The sequence below is a fragment of the Typopeltis vanoorti genome, chromosome 12 (assembly GCF_054136105.1).
Source record: "Typopeltis vanoorti isolate ZY-2024b chromosome 12, IOZ_Tvanoo_1.0, whole genome shotgun sequence".
In the NCBI taxonomy this organism is placed as follows: Eukaryota; Metazoa; Arthropoda; class Arachnida; order Uropygi; family Thelyphonidae; genus Typopeltis; species Typopeltis vanoorti.
In genome coordinates, this window is record NC_143560.1 from 77,953,659 (window position 1) to 77,968,450 (window position 14,792).

Genomic DNA, 14,792 nt, shown 5'->3' on the forward strand with positions numbered 1-14,792 from the left:
GTTTGGAGGTAGACTTCCAGTGTTAGATCTGAAATAGGCGACTTCAAATTTTACATGATGTCACCATTCCAGAATCTAACAATTAACAAAAAATATATATGCATACTTATCTTTTAGCGCAGTGTAACTATGTCTTTTTTTTGTAACATCTTGTATGATAAACTGTGAATTATGTGAATTTAAATTAATGTATCCATATGTCTAACATGAATGTAATTCAGCAAAAGGAGCAGATATGAGAGAAATCATTAGTGAAATATTGTAAATGAAAGAATGCGTATTATTCAGCAACATAGGGCAAAGATCGCCCTAATACTATAAGAGCAGCGTAAGCACCCGTGGGCATCACATCTAAGAAGGCATCATGACGCATACGTTCCCGGAAACAAGAAGTCCCATATGTTGATCGCTGAAGTCACCCAGCCTGAGACCAATGGGAGAGACGATAAGAGAAATTCAAACTCGGAAAGGTGGCGTTCTAGGGGAGCGTATAAAACCCGCGACACGGAAGTAAATCACCTTGTTTTTTCTTGTTCCTGCATTTCTCTTCGTGTGCTCCAAGAGTTCATCGCAATTCAGCTCTCATTTTTGAGGGCTGACTTATGATAGGATCCGGCATGACACCGCAGCAGATTCCGGCAAGATCAACTGTGGGCGTAATGAGAAGGTCATCGACGTAAAACCTTAGCAGAGAGATAGCGCCCAGCTCAGGCGAGCACGTGTAACCCACGTGGCGATAAGATCGAGACAACCAGAATCGAAACAAAGGAGGGACGGAAGAAAATCGATAAAGAATAGATAATTACTCGCACTTGTTCCCTTTTGAGAATTGACTAACAGTGTTAAGAGAATGCAACTTAAAACTTGTAATGGAAGAAAGAGTGAAGAACTAAGATTTATATAAATGACTATGCTTTTGAAATGAACTTTAAGAACTTTCAATTAGATAGAGATTCTGTCGCAATTAATCCGAGAGAGATTATTTATATGCTAAAATGCCTAAATGTCCAATTGAGTTGTAATTAAGAATGTATTATATGCTGAGTTATTGAATTGAACATTTTGAGGTCAATGCATAATGGTTTTAAGAGTGAGAGAGTGAAAGAATGGTAGAAGTTTAAATTAGATTTGATAACTACTTTAACTTGTATGGCATTATATGATGAGTTTAATAAATATTTTGATTCCTTACATGTGTTTCTGATCATGATGACTGACCCTGACCCTTCATAAAACTTCGAACCTGTGATCGTGCGTGTTTGTGCGGGAATACCCCAATTGAAAATAGTACGGCACGACTGCAAATAAAAATAAAATAAGCCAGAGAACCCAAGGCTTCTAAGAATTCAATTAACATTATTAGTGGCACCTGATATTCTATGATTACCCTAAAGGCTGAGTTTATCTCTAACTTTAAGGCCCAACTGGCGCAGATAAAAAATAAATTTTGCCTGAGTAACCAGGATAACTCATGGAATTCAGGGAACAAGTAATTTCTGGTGGCCCTTAAAAGGTTAAATTACGTAAGAAAAGGTATAAGAGAAGCGAGATATAATGTTAAGATTAATATTAATGAAGATCACATAACAATGGCGCAACCTACTTAACAAAGAGGTACATGCGATAGAATTTGATATAGCGGCTGAAGTAGGAAAGGATAAAGTTAAATAAATGCCTCGATATATCAATATCAGAGATATATGAACGCAACACCAGACTTCAAAAGTACTAAGGTAAAAGTCCTAAATGTCCAAATGTGATTAAAAGAGCATGTATCATCAATCAGCAGAATTTATTTCCACTGCTCCACATTTTTGGTCCATGCCAATCAATGACATGTATTCATTGTTCTTTACAAAGACTTTTAATGCTTCTGCAAAAATTAATGTATGTCGCTCCTGAGATGGTGTGAAAAATTTATGGGCTTGCTTGCAGTCACTAATAACAGTAACTTAAGGTAGCCAGTACTGTCAGTGAGCACTGACTCCAATTAATCAGTATTTCAAGCCAATCAAGTCATATCTTGGATACTGTATAATCTGTATACAGTAATCCCTCAATTAGTGCGTCATTTTTTTTCGATACCCAAATTCAATTATTGTGCCTATATACATCTTAAAAATAAAATGTTACAGATTTAAAAAATTTTCTATTTATACATTATGTCTATTTTAAAAAATCACTCACCAGAATGAAATAATTTAGTTACCAATTTAAAACATTTTACAAAGTTATTTTTAATGGCATACTACACTACTTCCACGTACACTATGTATACTATGTTACAAATTTTTACCGCCAAAATTTATGTCATCTGCTATAGTACGCTCACAGATTCGAGACCCTTCGACACTTCTGCACATGTCACAAAAAGGAGAATCCATTCCGATAATAGGGTAATCAATCCATCTTCTGGGATGAGTTGTTTATTATTACACATCGGAAAATTAACTTCTCTTTTATGGTCATTGTAGTTTTTAAAGTGGTAACTATTTTGCTTGTATAACAGTTGGGAAATTCTATCTATAAAGCACGTGATTTCGCATGTTGGCGACCAATTCGTACATCCTTCATTTCTTTCTCACCTTCAATGATAACGTCCAAGAGTTAATTAAATCTCATTCTGAAGAATTGAGTGATTCCAACCTGCTCAATTTAGATGCACAGTGGGAAGATCCCGAAGAATATGAATAAAATTTAACCACTAATAGTCAGCCAAAAGAGATTTCACAGAACCAGTTCGAAAACATTTTTCGTACAATCAAAGTTTTTAAGCAGCAATGCTTAGAGGGAAGCAGTAAAATTTGCAGAAGAGTAGAAGAGGCAACAGGACCATACCATCGGTTGTATGAAAAAAAAGAAACAAAATGCCAGCCAAACTACATTAGCTCAATTCTTTATTAAAAAGAAGAATAATTAAATTTATATTCTGAATATGTTTTATTGTCTTTCAGCTTCATGGTTTTCCTTTAACTAGGCCCTGAGACATACCTTAATTCTTTCATAAAAAAATTAAGGTTCAAAAAAGAAATTTGAGGAACAAATTATACATTTTACCATAGGTTCTTGTATTCGATTAGTGCACCTGTTTTAAAGAACGCATTAGGTGCACTAATTGAGGGATTGCTGTACTTCTATTTCTTTAGTACACTGCCAAATATGCACTGAGAACTTAGTAAGTGAACAAGAGAACATATAGACATTTTCCTCAAATGACAAATGGATGCCATTCATTCTGAAATGCTGTTAACTCTCTTTAGTCTATTCATCATTTGGTATACAACACCAGAATAACTTCTGAGTGAGCTGTCAAGTTCAATGTTCCATGACTTTTGGTATGATAGTATACATAAGAGAGTGTGTGTGTGTGTAAAGAACTTAATAAATATTAAATGATATATGAATATTTATTTCTTTTAAAGTTACATGGTGGTCAGCAATCATAATGAATTTAAGGAGACACAACACACGTGCTAGAATAATTACTTTACTTATAATTAAGAAAATAATATTTGACAATTCGACCACTGTATTGAGGTCATCATCAGGAAAACATACATAAGTGCAGGACACAAGCTACATGACACTACATAAAAGTAAGATGAAACTAAATGCTTTGTTAATCATTTACCCTAGCCTGACCTCTGGTATGAAAAAAAATTACTAAATAAAATAAACTTTTCACACATATCAGTATAATAACATACAGATGATAAATCAAAAGTTTTATACCAGAACTACATCAAACAATTTCTAAAGTCCTCTCAAAGTTTTCTTCTGTTTAGGATTGTTCTGGATGCTATACAAGTTGATGATGGGTCCTCCAAATTCTTGTTAATCCATCATTCTTGTCATCATCATCAAATTCCTGCCATTTACCCTCAAGGGGTGTACAGGACATGACAGTACAACATGAAAAAATTACATCATTACAAACTTCCTACCTACAATTTTCCTCCAGATCAGTCTGTTACTTGTCAAGACTCCAACATTATCAGATCTCATATTTCTATAGTCTAAGGCACTTAGTACCGTATCAATCCACCTATATCTTGGTCTTCCTCTGGGTCGTTTTCCTGTCAACCTGGCTTGTTTTGCTAATCTTTCCTCGCCCATTCTATTTAAGTGACCATACCACCTGAGATTAGCTCTGCTAACGCATTCCTGGATGCTGACAATGTCAAGTTCTTTCCTAATATCCTCATTTTTAAAATGATATTGCCATTGATGCCATCTGTTCATGCCTATAATCTTTCTCAGGACTCTCATATCTGCGGTCTCTAGTCTTTGGTCACGTATTTTACTTCTGACCCAGCTCTCAGATCCATAAGTTAAAACTGGTTTCAACACTGTCTTGTATACAGCTAATTTAGTGTTCTGACTAATTTCTTTCTTATTCCATATGAATTTATTCAATTGACTTCCCACCATACCAGCTTTGCTGATTCTGTTGTCTATTTCTATATTTAATTTACCATCTTCACTAAAAATCGTGCCTAAGTAGCTGAAATGTTTTACTTCTTCCACAGGTTCTCCATTCACAACACAGTTGACATTTTCAATGATTCTGCCTATTTTCATGGTCTTTGTCTTTTTATTGCTGACCTTCATACCATATCTATTACAACAGCTATTCAATTTAGTCAGAGAATCTTGCAGACTTGTAGCGGATTTATTTAGAAGTATAACATCATCCGCATAAAGCAAAGAGCTGACATTAACATCTCCAATTTTGATATCAGGTTTAATACCACATTCCTTCATAATGTGGTCCATATAGATGATGAATAACAGAGGGGATAATGTGCATCCTTGTCTCACACCAGATTTAACATTAAACCATCTTCCTGTACTTCCTTCAATTCTAACTGCTGATTTACAACTCAAAGACTAGGTATTGCTTGATATAATGCCCCATTGACACCATATAACTGCAGCGTATTGAATAGCTTCTCTCTTGGCACCTTGTCATATGCCTTTTCCAAATCGACAAAACTTAAATACAGATCTTTGTTATATTCCCATGCTTTCTCCACTATTTGTCGTAAAGTGAAGATCTGATCCTGACAGCCTCTATTTGGCCTGAATCCAGCTTGTTCTCCACCAAGCTTTTCTTCCACAATTCTTCTCAACTGTTTCTCAAGTATACTTGCATAGATCTTGCCAGGAACACTCAGTAGGGAAATACCTCTGTAATTCTCACATGCAGTTTTATTTCCCTTTTTATATATGGGTACTATGAGAGCTCTACTCCAATCATCAGGAATTCGTCCCTCTGTCCAGGCTTTCTGAACTATGCAGGGCAGCCACTGTAAGAATTTTATACCACCATACTTCGGCATTTCTGGTCGAATATCATCTACTCCTGCTGCCTTTCCACATTTCAAGCCTTTGATGGCTTTTTCTACTTCAAGTATGGATATGTATTCCTGACTGCATGCCTGGTCAGTGTTTTTTTTTTATCACTGTGCTGTCATCACTGCTTGTTTCATTTAGCAGTTTTTCAAAGTAATTACTCCATACTTCAAAAATATCTTTTTCTCCTGTTTTCATGTCACCTTTATCATCTTTAACTCCTTTTACAGCACTCTTTCCTCCATTCCTAAGCTTCTTCAACAACCTCCAGAATATTTTGCCACCTTCTTGATATTTATTTTCTATATTCTTGCCAAAGTCCTCCCATGACTTTTGTTTAGCTAGTTTTACACACTGTTTAGCTTTCTTACATTTGTCTCTGTATTCTGTAAGAGTAAAAGCTGACTTATTTGCCAGGAACTTTTGATATGCTTTCTTCTTTTCCTTCACTGCCTCTTTAACTTCCTGTGTCCACCAGGGAGTTCTGATTTTTTTATCCTTGTACACAACCTCACCACATGCCTCTCTGGCAGAATCAATCAATGTTTTCTTCAGAGTTTGCCACTGAATCTCCAAGGTTTGATTCCTGTTCTCAAACTCTCTAATTTTCTTTTCAATAATCTTTGTGTATTTCACATCTGAGAGCTGCTCAACTTTTATTCGCTTTAAAACTTTCTTACATGTTATTCTTTTCAATATGAAATTCAATTTTATCCTGCTCAAGACTAAATAGTGATCACTTCCAATTTCAAATCCTCTGTACACTCTGGTGTCCTGCACCAGAGAGAAAAAACATCACTATCAACAATAACATAGTCAATGAGACTTTTCTTATTCCTAGCCTCTTCTCTCCATGTGAATTTGTGCACATTTTTATATTGGAACATGGTGTTAGTAATAACCAGTCCATGTCCTGAGCAGAAATCCAACAGATATTTGCCATTATTATTAGCTTTGCTCTTTTCTCCAAATTTTCCCAAAATATTTTTGTATGTCTCACAATCATTTCCTACTCTGCTATTTAGATCCCCAACAAGGACCAACTTTTCCTTTTTCATTGTGTCAGTTGCTTTTTCTAAAGCCTCAAAAAATTCCTCCACTTTTACTTTAGTAGAACCTTCTGTGGGACCATAGGCACAAATAAGTCTCATTGTCCAGTTCCCCATTCTCATATTTGCCCACATTACTCTACTTGAGACTGACTGCCATTCAAGAAGATTAGCCTCGTATTTTGTGTTGAATACTATGGCTACTCCTTCTTTTCCTTGATTGTCATTGCCTGAATATAACATTTTGTATTTATTGCTCAGAAAGATCTCACCAGTTTTGGTCTTTTTTGTTTCAGTCACCCCTATTATGTCGATCTGGTACTTATCTAATTCCTCAGCTAGCTCCATTTCTTTGCCATTCAGGCTTCTTACGTTGATAGTACCGATCTTTAACTCTGGTGATGTTGCGTTGGTGTTTGTTTTCAGATTTGTTCCAGTAGCTGACTTTTCGCTGTTCGCCCTGGTTCCCTGGCAAAAACAACGGGGGCCTTGTTTAACTGGGCGACGCCCCAGCCGGCATGAAATTTTGTCATGTTGTACCATCATTCTATATTTTGGTTCAACCAATAAGAATACAATTTGGTCGGCTAAATCCCAAATTGTCAGCCCATCCTCGTTCATTCAGTATCAAAGTAGATACCCAACAGGGTGCACCACGAGAAGGTGAGGATTGGAAATTAGGTCAGAAACCCTGGTCGGTTCTCCGCATTCCTTTAAAGGCTATGTGGAGGTCTCCTCTCAGTTATACAGCTTTGACCCTTAAGCACCCCTATCATTCTTGTTTAGATTTAAATAACGTTTCAGCATTTCACAAGCTTCTTTGAACTTTCTTTCAAACCAGGTTTTGGTGTGGTCTTAGGGACTTGGTGACTTTTCAATTAATTCTGTGACATATTTGAACTGCATGGTCTGACAGGTCTGTTCTATCATAGTGGAGGAATTTAATGTGGCATTTGTGTTCATCTTTTCTTATTGGGATGGTGCACCCTGTTTCCACTATGTAAGGTAGGTTGCAGGTGCACTGAATTTTGTAAACCCTTGAATGGGCAAGGTATGGAAGTGGATCTTTGGATGAGCTGAGCTTTGCAGGAGGTTTGAAGGTTGCCTTAATATTGTATTTGTGTAGTGTTCTATTTTATCTGATATGCACTAATGTATGGTATGACTATGGCATGCTTGTAATCTTTTTTGATTTTAATAGTATTTTTGTGGAGGATCTTGAACTGTTTTTTTTTTATAGCCATTTTTTTTTTTACGAATATTTGGATAATAATTTCATATTCGTTGTTCAGAGCCTGTTCATTGGAGCAAATTGTTAGGGCTCTGTGAGGGTGCTGATGACCCCTAGTTTTTGTGTTGGATGGTGGTTTGAATTGGCTTGTGTGTGTAGGTTTGCAGTAGACCGTGAAGGAGAGGCAGCCTGAGGGAAGACGCGTGACAAGTGTGTCTGGAAAAGGAACAGCATTATGGTTTTCAGTTTCTATTGTTTACAATATTAAGGCAACCTTCAAATCTGCAAAACTAAGAAATTTACTTAGTTCATCCAAAGATCCTCTTCCATACCTTGCCCACCCAGGGTTTACAAAATTCAGTGCACCTGCAACTTACCTTACATAGGGAAACAGAGTGCACAATCCCAATAAGTAAAGATGAATACAAAATCACACCAAGATCCTTTACTTTCTCCAGTATAATAACACCAAGTAAGTATGCAGCATCCCATCTGTGGATCCCCATTAAATTACTCCACTCTGGTAAAACAGGCCTGTCAGACCACATGCTTCAAACATGTCACAGAATTGACTGGAAAGACAAAGTCTCCACACCGCACCAAAACCTGGTTTGAAAGAAAGTTCAAAGCCTGTGAAATGCTGAAACATCATCCAAGTCTAAACAAAAATGATGGATTAATTATTCCAAGAATTTGGAGGACCCACCTTCAACCCATATAGCATCCAGAACAACCCCAATCAGAAAAAAAAACCTAATATGAGAGGACTTTAGAAATTGTTTAATGTAGTTCCATCTGTATATTATTGTACTGATATGTATGAAAAGTTTATTTTATTTTGTGAATTAATTTTGTATATATTTTTTTTCACCAGAGGTCAGCTAGAGTAAATGATTAACAAAGCATTTAGTTTTAACTTACTTTTATGTAGTGTCATGTAGCTTGTGTCCTGTACATATGTTTTCCTGATGACCTCAACACAGAGGTTGAACGTTGAATATTATAAGTAAAGTAATTATTCTAACACATGTGCTGTGTTCCCATAAATTCTTCACTATGAATATTTAAATATCCACATTGATTGTAATATACCTGTCTTTTTTTTTTATGTGGTTAATCACCCGAAAATGGAAATATTTTCACTTCCACCTTATTACAATGCATGCTTGAAGTTCACTCAAGTCACCTGAGTGATTGGCTAGTTTTATTAAAAAATTATTTTTACTGAATATTCTAGTTTGGTTTCACCTACGTGTCCCAATATCTTAATGTAATAATTACATTAGAAATTATAAAAATATAATTTTTATACCTCATCTGAAGGATCTGAAAGAGTTTCCAAAAGAACTGGGAAAATTTCTTCTACATGACGAAATATCTGAAAGTAAATCAGCATTAATTAATTTTGTTGAAATCTTATTACAAGATGGATGTATTATAGAATATCCTATAATGCTGTAATAACTTAAATTCAACAGAAGTTGCAGACTACAAAGGAAATTAAAATATAAGGCACAGAAAATGGAAATCCATCTGTGATTATGGCTGTTGTAGAATTACATCTGAAGCCAAGACAACGAGGCCAGTGTACCATATCAGTAAACTGCATGTTCTTCTGGCTAGTTTGTCTGTTTTATAGGATGAAAAATTCAAATTTCCAAGAAGAAAAACTGCCACCTCCATATGAGAACAGTTAAGATCATTCAAATGAAAAAAAAAAAAAAAAACTCATGAAGGTGCATCTTAAATATGATTCGAACCTATTCTTTCAACCTGTCCTAACCTATTCTTTTGAACAATTCTTTACAACCAAAGGACATCATTGATATTGACTAAGCTACAAAGGCTCTGTCCAATAAGCAAAGCCATAACTGCTTATCATGGTGATGTGATGAAAATCATCTACCACCTAAAATCATTAATGAACATCACGCCAAGATAGAATCTACACTTGGATTCTGTAAGTTGGAAAGCAAAGGCACTACTGGCCAGCCAGGCCAACAATTTGTACTGCAGAAACCCTCAGGCATGTTCCACATTACAGAGATTAAACCATGCTGCTTACTAATAAACCATCAAGAAGATCCCTAAGAGAAAAAGTTTTACTTCCTTTTCCTGTAAACTTTTATTTACCTTTGATATAAAAAAGTGGTATAGGATATCATTTATCCAAGCCAAAGATTGCAGGTAAAAGAAGACTGGAATTAAATTATGCCTACTAATGCTAATTTAGCCTTAAGAATTTTTTTTTTTTTTTTTTTACTCCAGAGATACTGATTAGAATGTAAGACCTACCTTTAACAAAGCTATGCTGTCTTTTATGGAGGATCCAGAGCTATCTGTAAACCTCTGGATACAGGTAGCAACCAGCTTCTTCAGTACCTCAATGACAAATTCAGAGTCTATTAGTTGCATGACCATTGTTTAATGGAATTACCATGCCTTTCTTCCATTCATTAGGAAATGTGTTCATGTTGACATTTAAGTTGAACTAGGCTAGAGTACTGCTGATTTTCTTGTCCATTCCATCGTCATCTGTGCTGTGCTGATACATCTAGTCCAAATGCTGTATTCAAATCAACTACCAACTAATTAACTTCACAACTACCACCTGCATTCACTGAAGTTATTTTTCCATCATTCTTCTTTCTGCTTGCCACACAGCAAAAAAACAAATTTCCCTTAACATGTTTGGCTAACTCTTCTTTTATCAATTCATTCTAATCACTTTTTTTAATAGACATCCTGTTTTTGCCTTATGGCTTTTCTATATGTATTTTTATAGATAATTCTCTGCTGAACTAGCCAACATCATTCCTTCACTTTCCTTTCAGCCTGTAAGAACACTGGCAGTTACTGGTCAATATCCATTTAATTCCATGCTTCAAACCTACCAAAGCAACTTTTCTTCTGCTTCTTTCTCCTCCTTTAACTTCATCTGCCTCTGTTCTTTGCCATGGAATCTCCAGCTGTTCAAGAAACACATCAAGCTCTTACTTCAACCTCCTGACTACACACGGTACTGAAATGATGTGTTATAGGTCTGCCATATCGTATATGCATGCGCGTGTGTGTGTGTGTGTGTGTGTGTGAGTGAGAGAGAGAGAGAGAGGTATTGATACAATATTTAAATATCAAAATGCAATACTTTCCAATGTTTCAGAACCTAACCTTTACTAAGACTCAAATCACACAACAGGCATTACCAATTCATGCGTGCATTCCTTTAACACATGGCAGATATACCATTATTTGATTCTACCACTTTATTTGCATCATGATTTTTCAACAATTCATATATCCCACTCATGCACTTATAGATGAAAGAATATAGGTACCATATTATTTCTGTTTGGTCGTCAAACTTTGGCAAAATATTCATTCAATAATTTATCATTCTTTCTTTTATAATAATAATAATCATTCTTTCTTTTAACTGCCACATGGTGATAAATCCTCCAGAACTTTCTTTAGCTTTATTTAGACAAGTTCTTGTAATCTGATTTTACCTCCCTTACTATGTACTCACTCTTCTAGCAAGTACTTTACACTGCTCATGCCTCTTCTTCCAAAAGTCCATCTAGATCATTTATCCTTTTATGCAGCCCATGCTTAATGAGTTAACTTATATGTTTAACTCCCAATTGATTTATTCTTCCAAATCAGGAAATTTACACAGATAGTATTTTCCTTCTGAGAATCTTAATAGTTTCCTATGCACCCTTGATTTCTTTCCATTTCAAATTTCGTAAGTGCTACTGCTTCAAATTGCCAACTTTTATCATAATTTTCTATCCAGTATTATATTATACTTGACAAGCAATCATTCTTGCTTTTATCCTAATTATTTATTATTATTATTATGTGCCATCCAGTCATTTTTGACTCTTTGTTTTCTTGTGAACAAAGGCTCTCCCCATCCTACTCAGCCTCTTGTCTATCTTTCAGCAATTATAAGTTCAAGTTGGTAAGTTTTTTATGTTCTCCATCCAATTCTTTTGTGGTCTTCCTCTTCTTTCCCTCAATCTTCAACAACATAACTGCCTTTTCCAATGATTCATCGGCTTGTATAATATGTCTAAAGTACATAAACTTCTGTTTAGCAATCATTGCATTCCAAAGAACTTTCTGTCTTTATACTCTCTAAAATCTTCTTATTGGTCATTCTTGCAGTTCATGGGGTTCTTAATAGCCTCCTCCACACCCATAATTCAAATGGGTCAATTTGCTTTCTGTCTTTCTTCTTGATAATCCAGCTTTTACATTCATACATCACTACTGGAATTACCATTTGCTTTGACAATTCTAATTTTTGTGGCCTTACATCTCTGTTTGTCATAATTTTTATCAGGTTTAACATAGCTTCCCCCCCCCCCCCACATCTATCTGCTTTTTAATTTCCTCTTCACATTTACCATCATTTCTGATTCTGGACCCTAGCAAATCATAACATTCAATGATTTCTCTATTATAAATTCATTTAAATTGCCAGAAGCAATCACTTTTGTTTTGCTGATGTTTAAATTAAGTCGGCTTTGTTACCTTCCTTCTAAACCAATAGAATCAACTGCCTCAGATCTTCCTTAGTTTCTGCTATGAGGGTAATATCATCTGCATATCTTAGATTATTTTTCTGCAACCAATCTTAATTCTAGCTGGATCTTTATCTAAGTTAGCCATTCTCATAATATATTCACTATAAATATCAAAAAGACAGGGTGACACTATATAACCCTGCTGCACTCCTTATTCCACTCGAACACTGTCTGTTTCTCCAAATACTATTTTTACTGAAGCTTCTTAGTTGTCATACAGCTCTCTTATCAAGAGAATTAGATGCTCAGGTATTCCCACTGATTTATCCTAGTACATGCAAACAAAAAGCAAACATCTGAAGTATTCCATAACTTGAATTTTCTTGCATTCTCTAAAAACTTGCTTACAAGTGCATGAAATCCAGAGCACAAGGAAAATATGGTTATTACACAATCCACTTTTGGCACATAACAGAATTATATCACAATAACTCCAGTACTCCAGCTTCAAAATGATAAGACCTCAGGGCAGCAATCAGTATGGGAAGTAATCCCACTAGAATGCATTGCAACATTATGTAAAAGAATCTAAAAGAAGACAAAAAAAAAAAAAAAAAGGAAGATCACAAGCAAGTCTTTGCCATAGTAAATTGCAAAGAAAGACCATGACAATAAATAACTTGACACAGTCTGCATAGCAGTAATGTCCAATTTGTGCAGAGTGGTAGAGTTGCACTTGGATGTCAGTTTGAGATCATGATGTCTGGAACAAGTTGTTGATCTGTGAGAGATTATATGTGCAGAGAACTACACATGACAGGGTGAAAACTGTATATAGATGAATGTATCGTGTAGGACAGAGATTGTCGAAGTAATTATTCTTCATTCCTACTTTAGCATATAAAGGAAAGATGCTTTTAAACTTGCTTGCCAGAAGAAGATATATGCATGTATAATAATCAAGTGTAATCTTTAATTTTTATTATAAGAAATCTGAGAGGTAAGTCAGACTGAATTAATAGAAACAATAATAAAAGTGTAAATAAAATAAATCAAAATTAAAGAAGGCAGTGATAAAATGCATATTATTACAGTAACCACCATGGAGACAGACTCATCATGGGAGGCCCACTCAACCAGCAACATTTCTTTCATAATGAACTATGAAGTTATTTATATTCCCTGTATTCGCAATGCATTCCACTCACCAACTCACAAATTGACATGTTTGGATAAGGAGGTGGTGGTAGTGATAGTACCTCTATATATGGTATTGGTCTATTACAGATTGGCGGATAGGAGGAAAAGAGAGGAGATATGCTAGAGGCTTTCAAGTTAAGGGATTCTACCAGATTTCATACAGAAGGAATTATAAACAAAGTGGACATTAAGATGAGAAGAACAAGAGAGACCATCACTGGAAGTTGAATAAAGATATGGCAATGTACTCCTCACATCCTTCTTTGCCATATCTTTATTCAACTTCCAGTGATGGTCTCTCTTGTTCTTCTCATCTTAATGTCCACTTTGTTTATAATTCCTTCTGTATTAAATCTGGTAGAATCCCTTAACTTGAAAGCCTCTAGCATATCTCCTCTCTTTTCCTCCTATGCGCCAATCTGTAATAGACCAATACCATATATAGAGGTACTATCACTACCACCACCTCCTTATCCAAACATGTCAATGTACTTCTAATCACAGTAGCAATACAATGTGTAATCTTTGCAACATTTGCAATGTGCCTTCAGAACTTTAGTCTACAGTCACCATCACCCCAAGATCCTGAATCTCACCCACTTCCTGAAGTATAGCTCCACCAATACAGTACATAGCTTTGTAACCCTATACCCACGACTCCACTTATTTGTCCAAGCTAAAAGTTGATTCATATCTTCCTGTAGAGAACTAACATCAGCAATATTCCTTATAATTCTACGTAACTTTGCATCACCAGCAAACATTTGAAGATCTTCAGTCAATACAAATAAAATATCATTAACAAATAAATTAAACAATAAGGATCCAAGAACAGAACCTTGAGGCATGCCATTGGTCATGTTCCTTTTCAGAGACACTGTTCCATCATACATAACTTGCTGATATCTTTCAAAAAGCCAATCTTCAATCAATCTAACCAATCTGTTACCCAATCGTATCTTCTGCAGATTATACACCAATCTGTCATGTAGTAATTATCAAATGCCTCTGCAAAGACCAAGAAAATCACTATATATGAATCTCCATTATCTAATGTGTTCATTACCTTATCATAAAATGTAAGCAGAATGTTAAAACAAGACCTGTCTTTCAAAAACCCGTGCTGACCATCAGAGAGAATCTTATGTCCATCAACAAAATCCTGTATTCTATTCTTAACTAATTTTTCCAACACTTTGACCACAACTACAGATAAACAGATTAGTCTATATTGCTTTTGCCTATTTTCCTTTCTTTCCACTCTTTAGGAACCTTCCCCACTGCAAGACTTATTATATAACCAAGTCAAGGGCATGGCTAACTCTTTTGCACATTCTTTAAAAATACGTGGTGATATGTCATCCATTCCCAGAGCCTTATTAACATCTAACTCAAACAACACTTCAAACACTTCCAATTCTT

General features: G+C 35.4%; 1 protein-coding gene across 3 annotated transcripts in view; it reads right to left on the minus strand.

Moving 5' to 3' along the window:
* Positions 1–14,792, minus strand: part of LOC150100911 (protein VAC14 homolog) — a 315,351-nt gene that overhangs the window by 109,383 nt on the left and 191,176 nt on the right. For all 3 annotated transcript variants that reach the window (XR_016549127.1, XM_090401162.1, XM_090401163.1), the window contains exon 10: positions 8,948–9,013. Coding sequence is in view for 2 of the 3 variants with exons in the window: in XM_090401162.1 (XP_090257288.1) it covers positions 8,948–9,013 (66 nt within the window). In the remaining variant the exon portion in view is untranslated. The remainder of the gene's footprint in view (positions 1–8,947; positions 9,014–14,792) is intronic.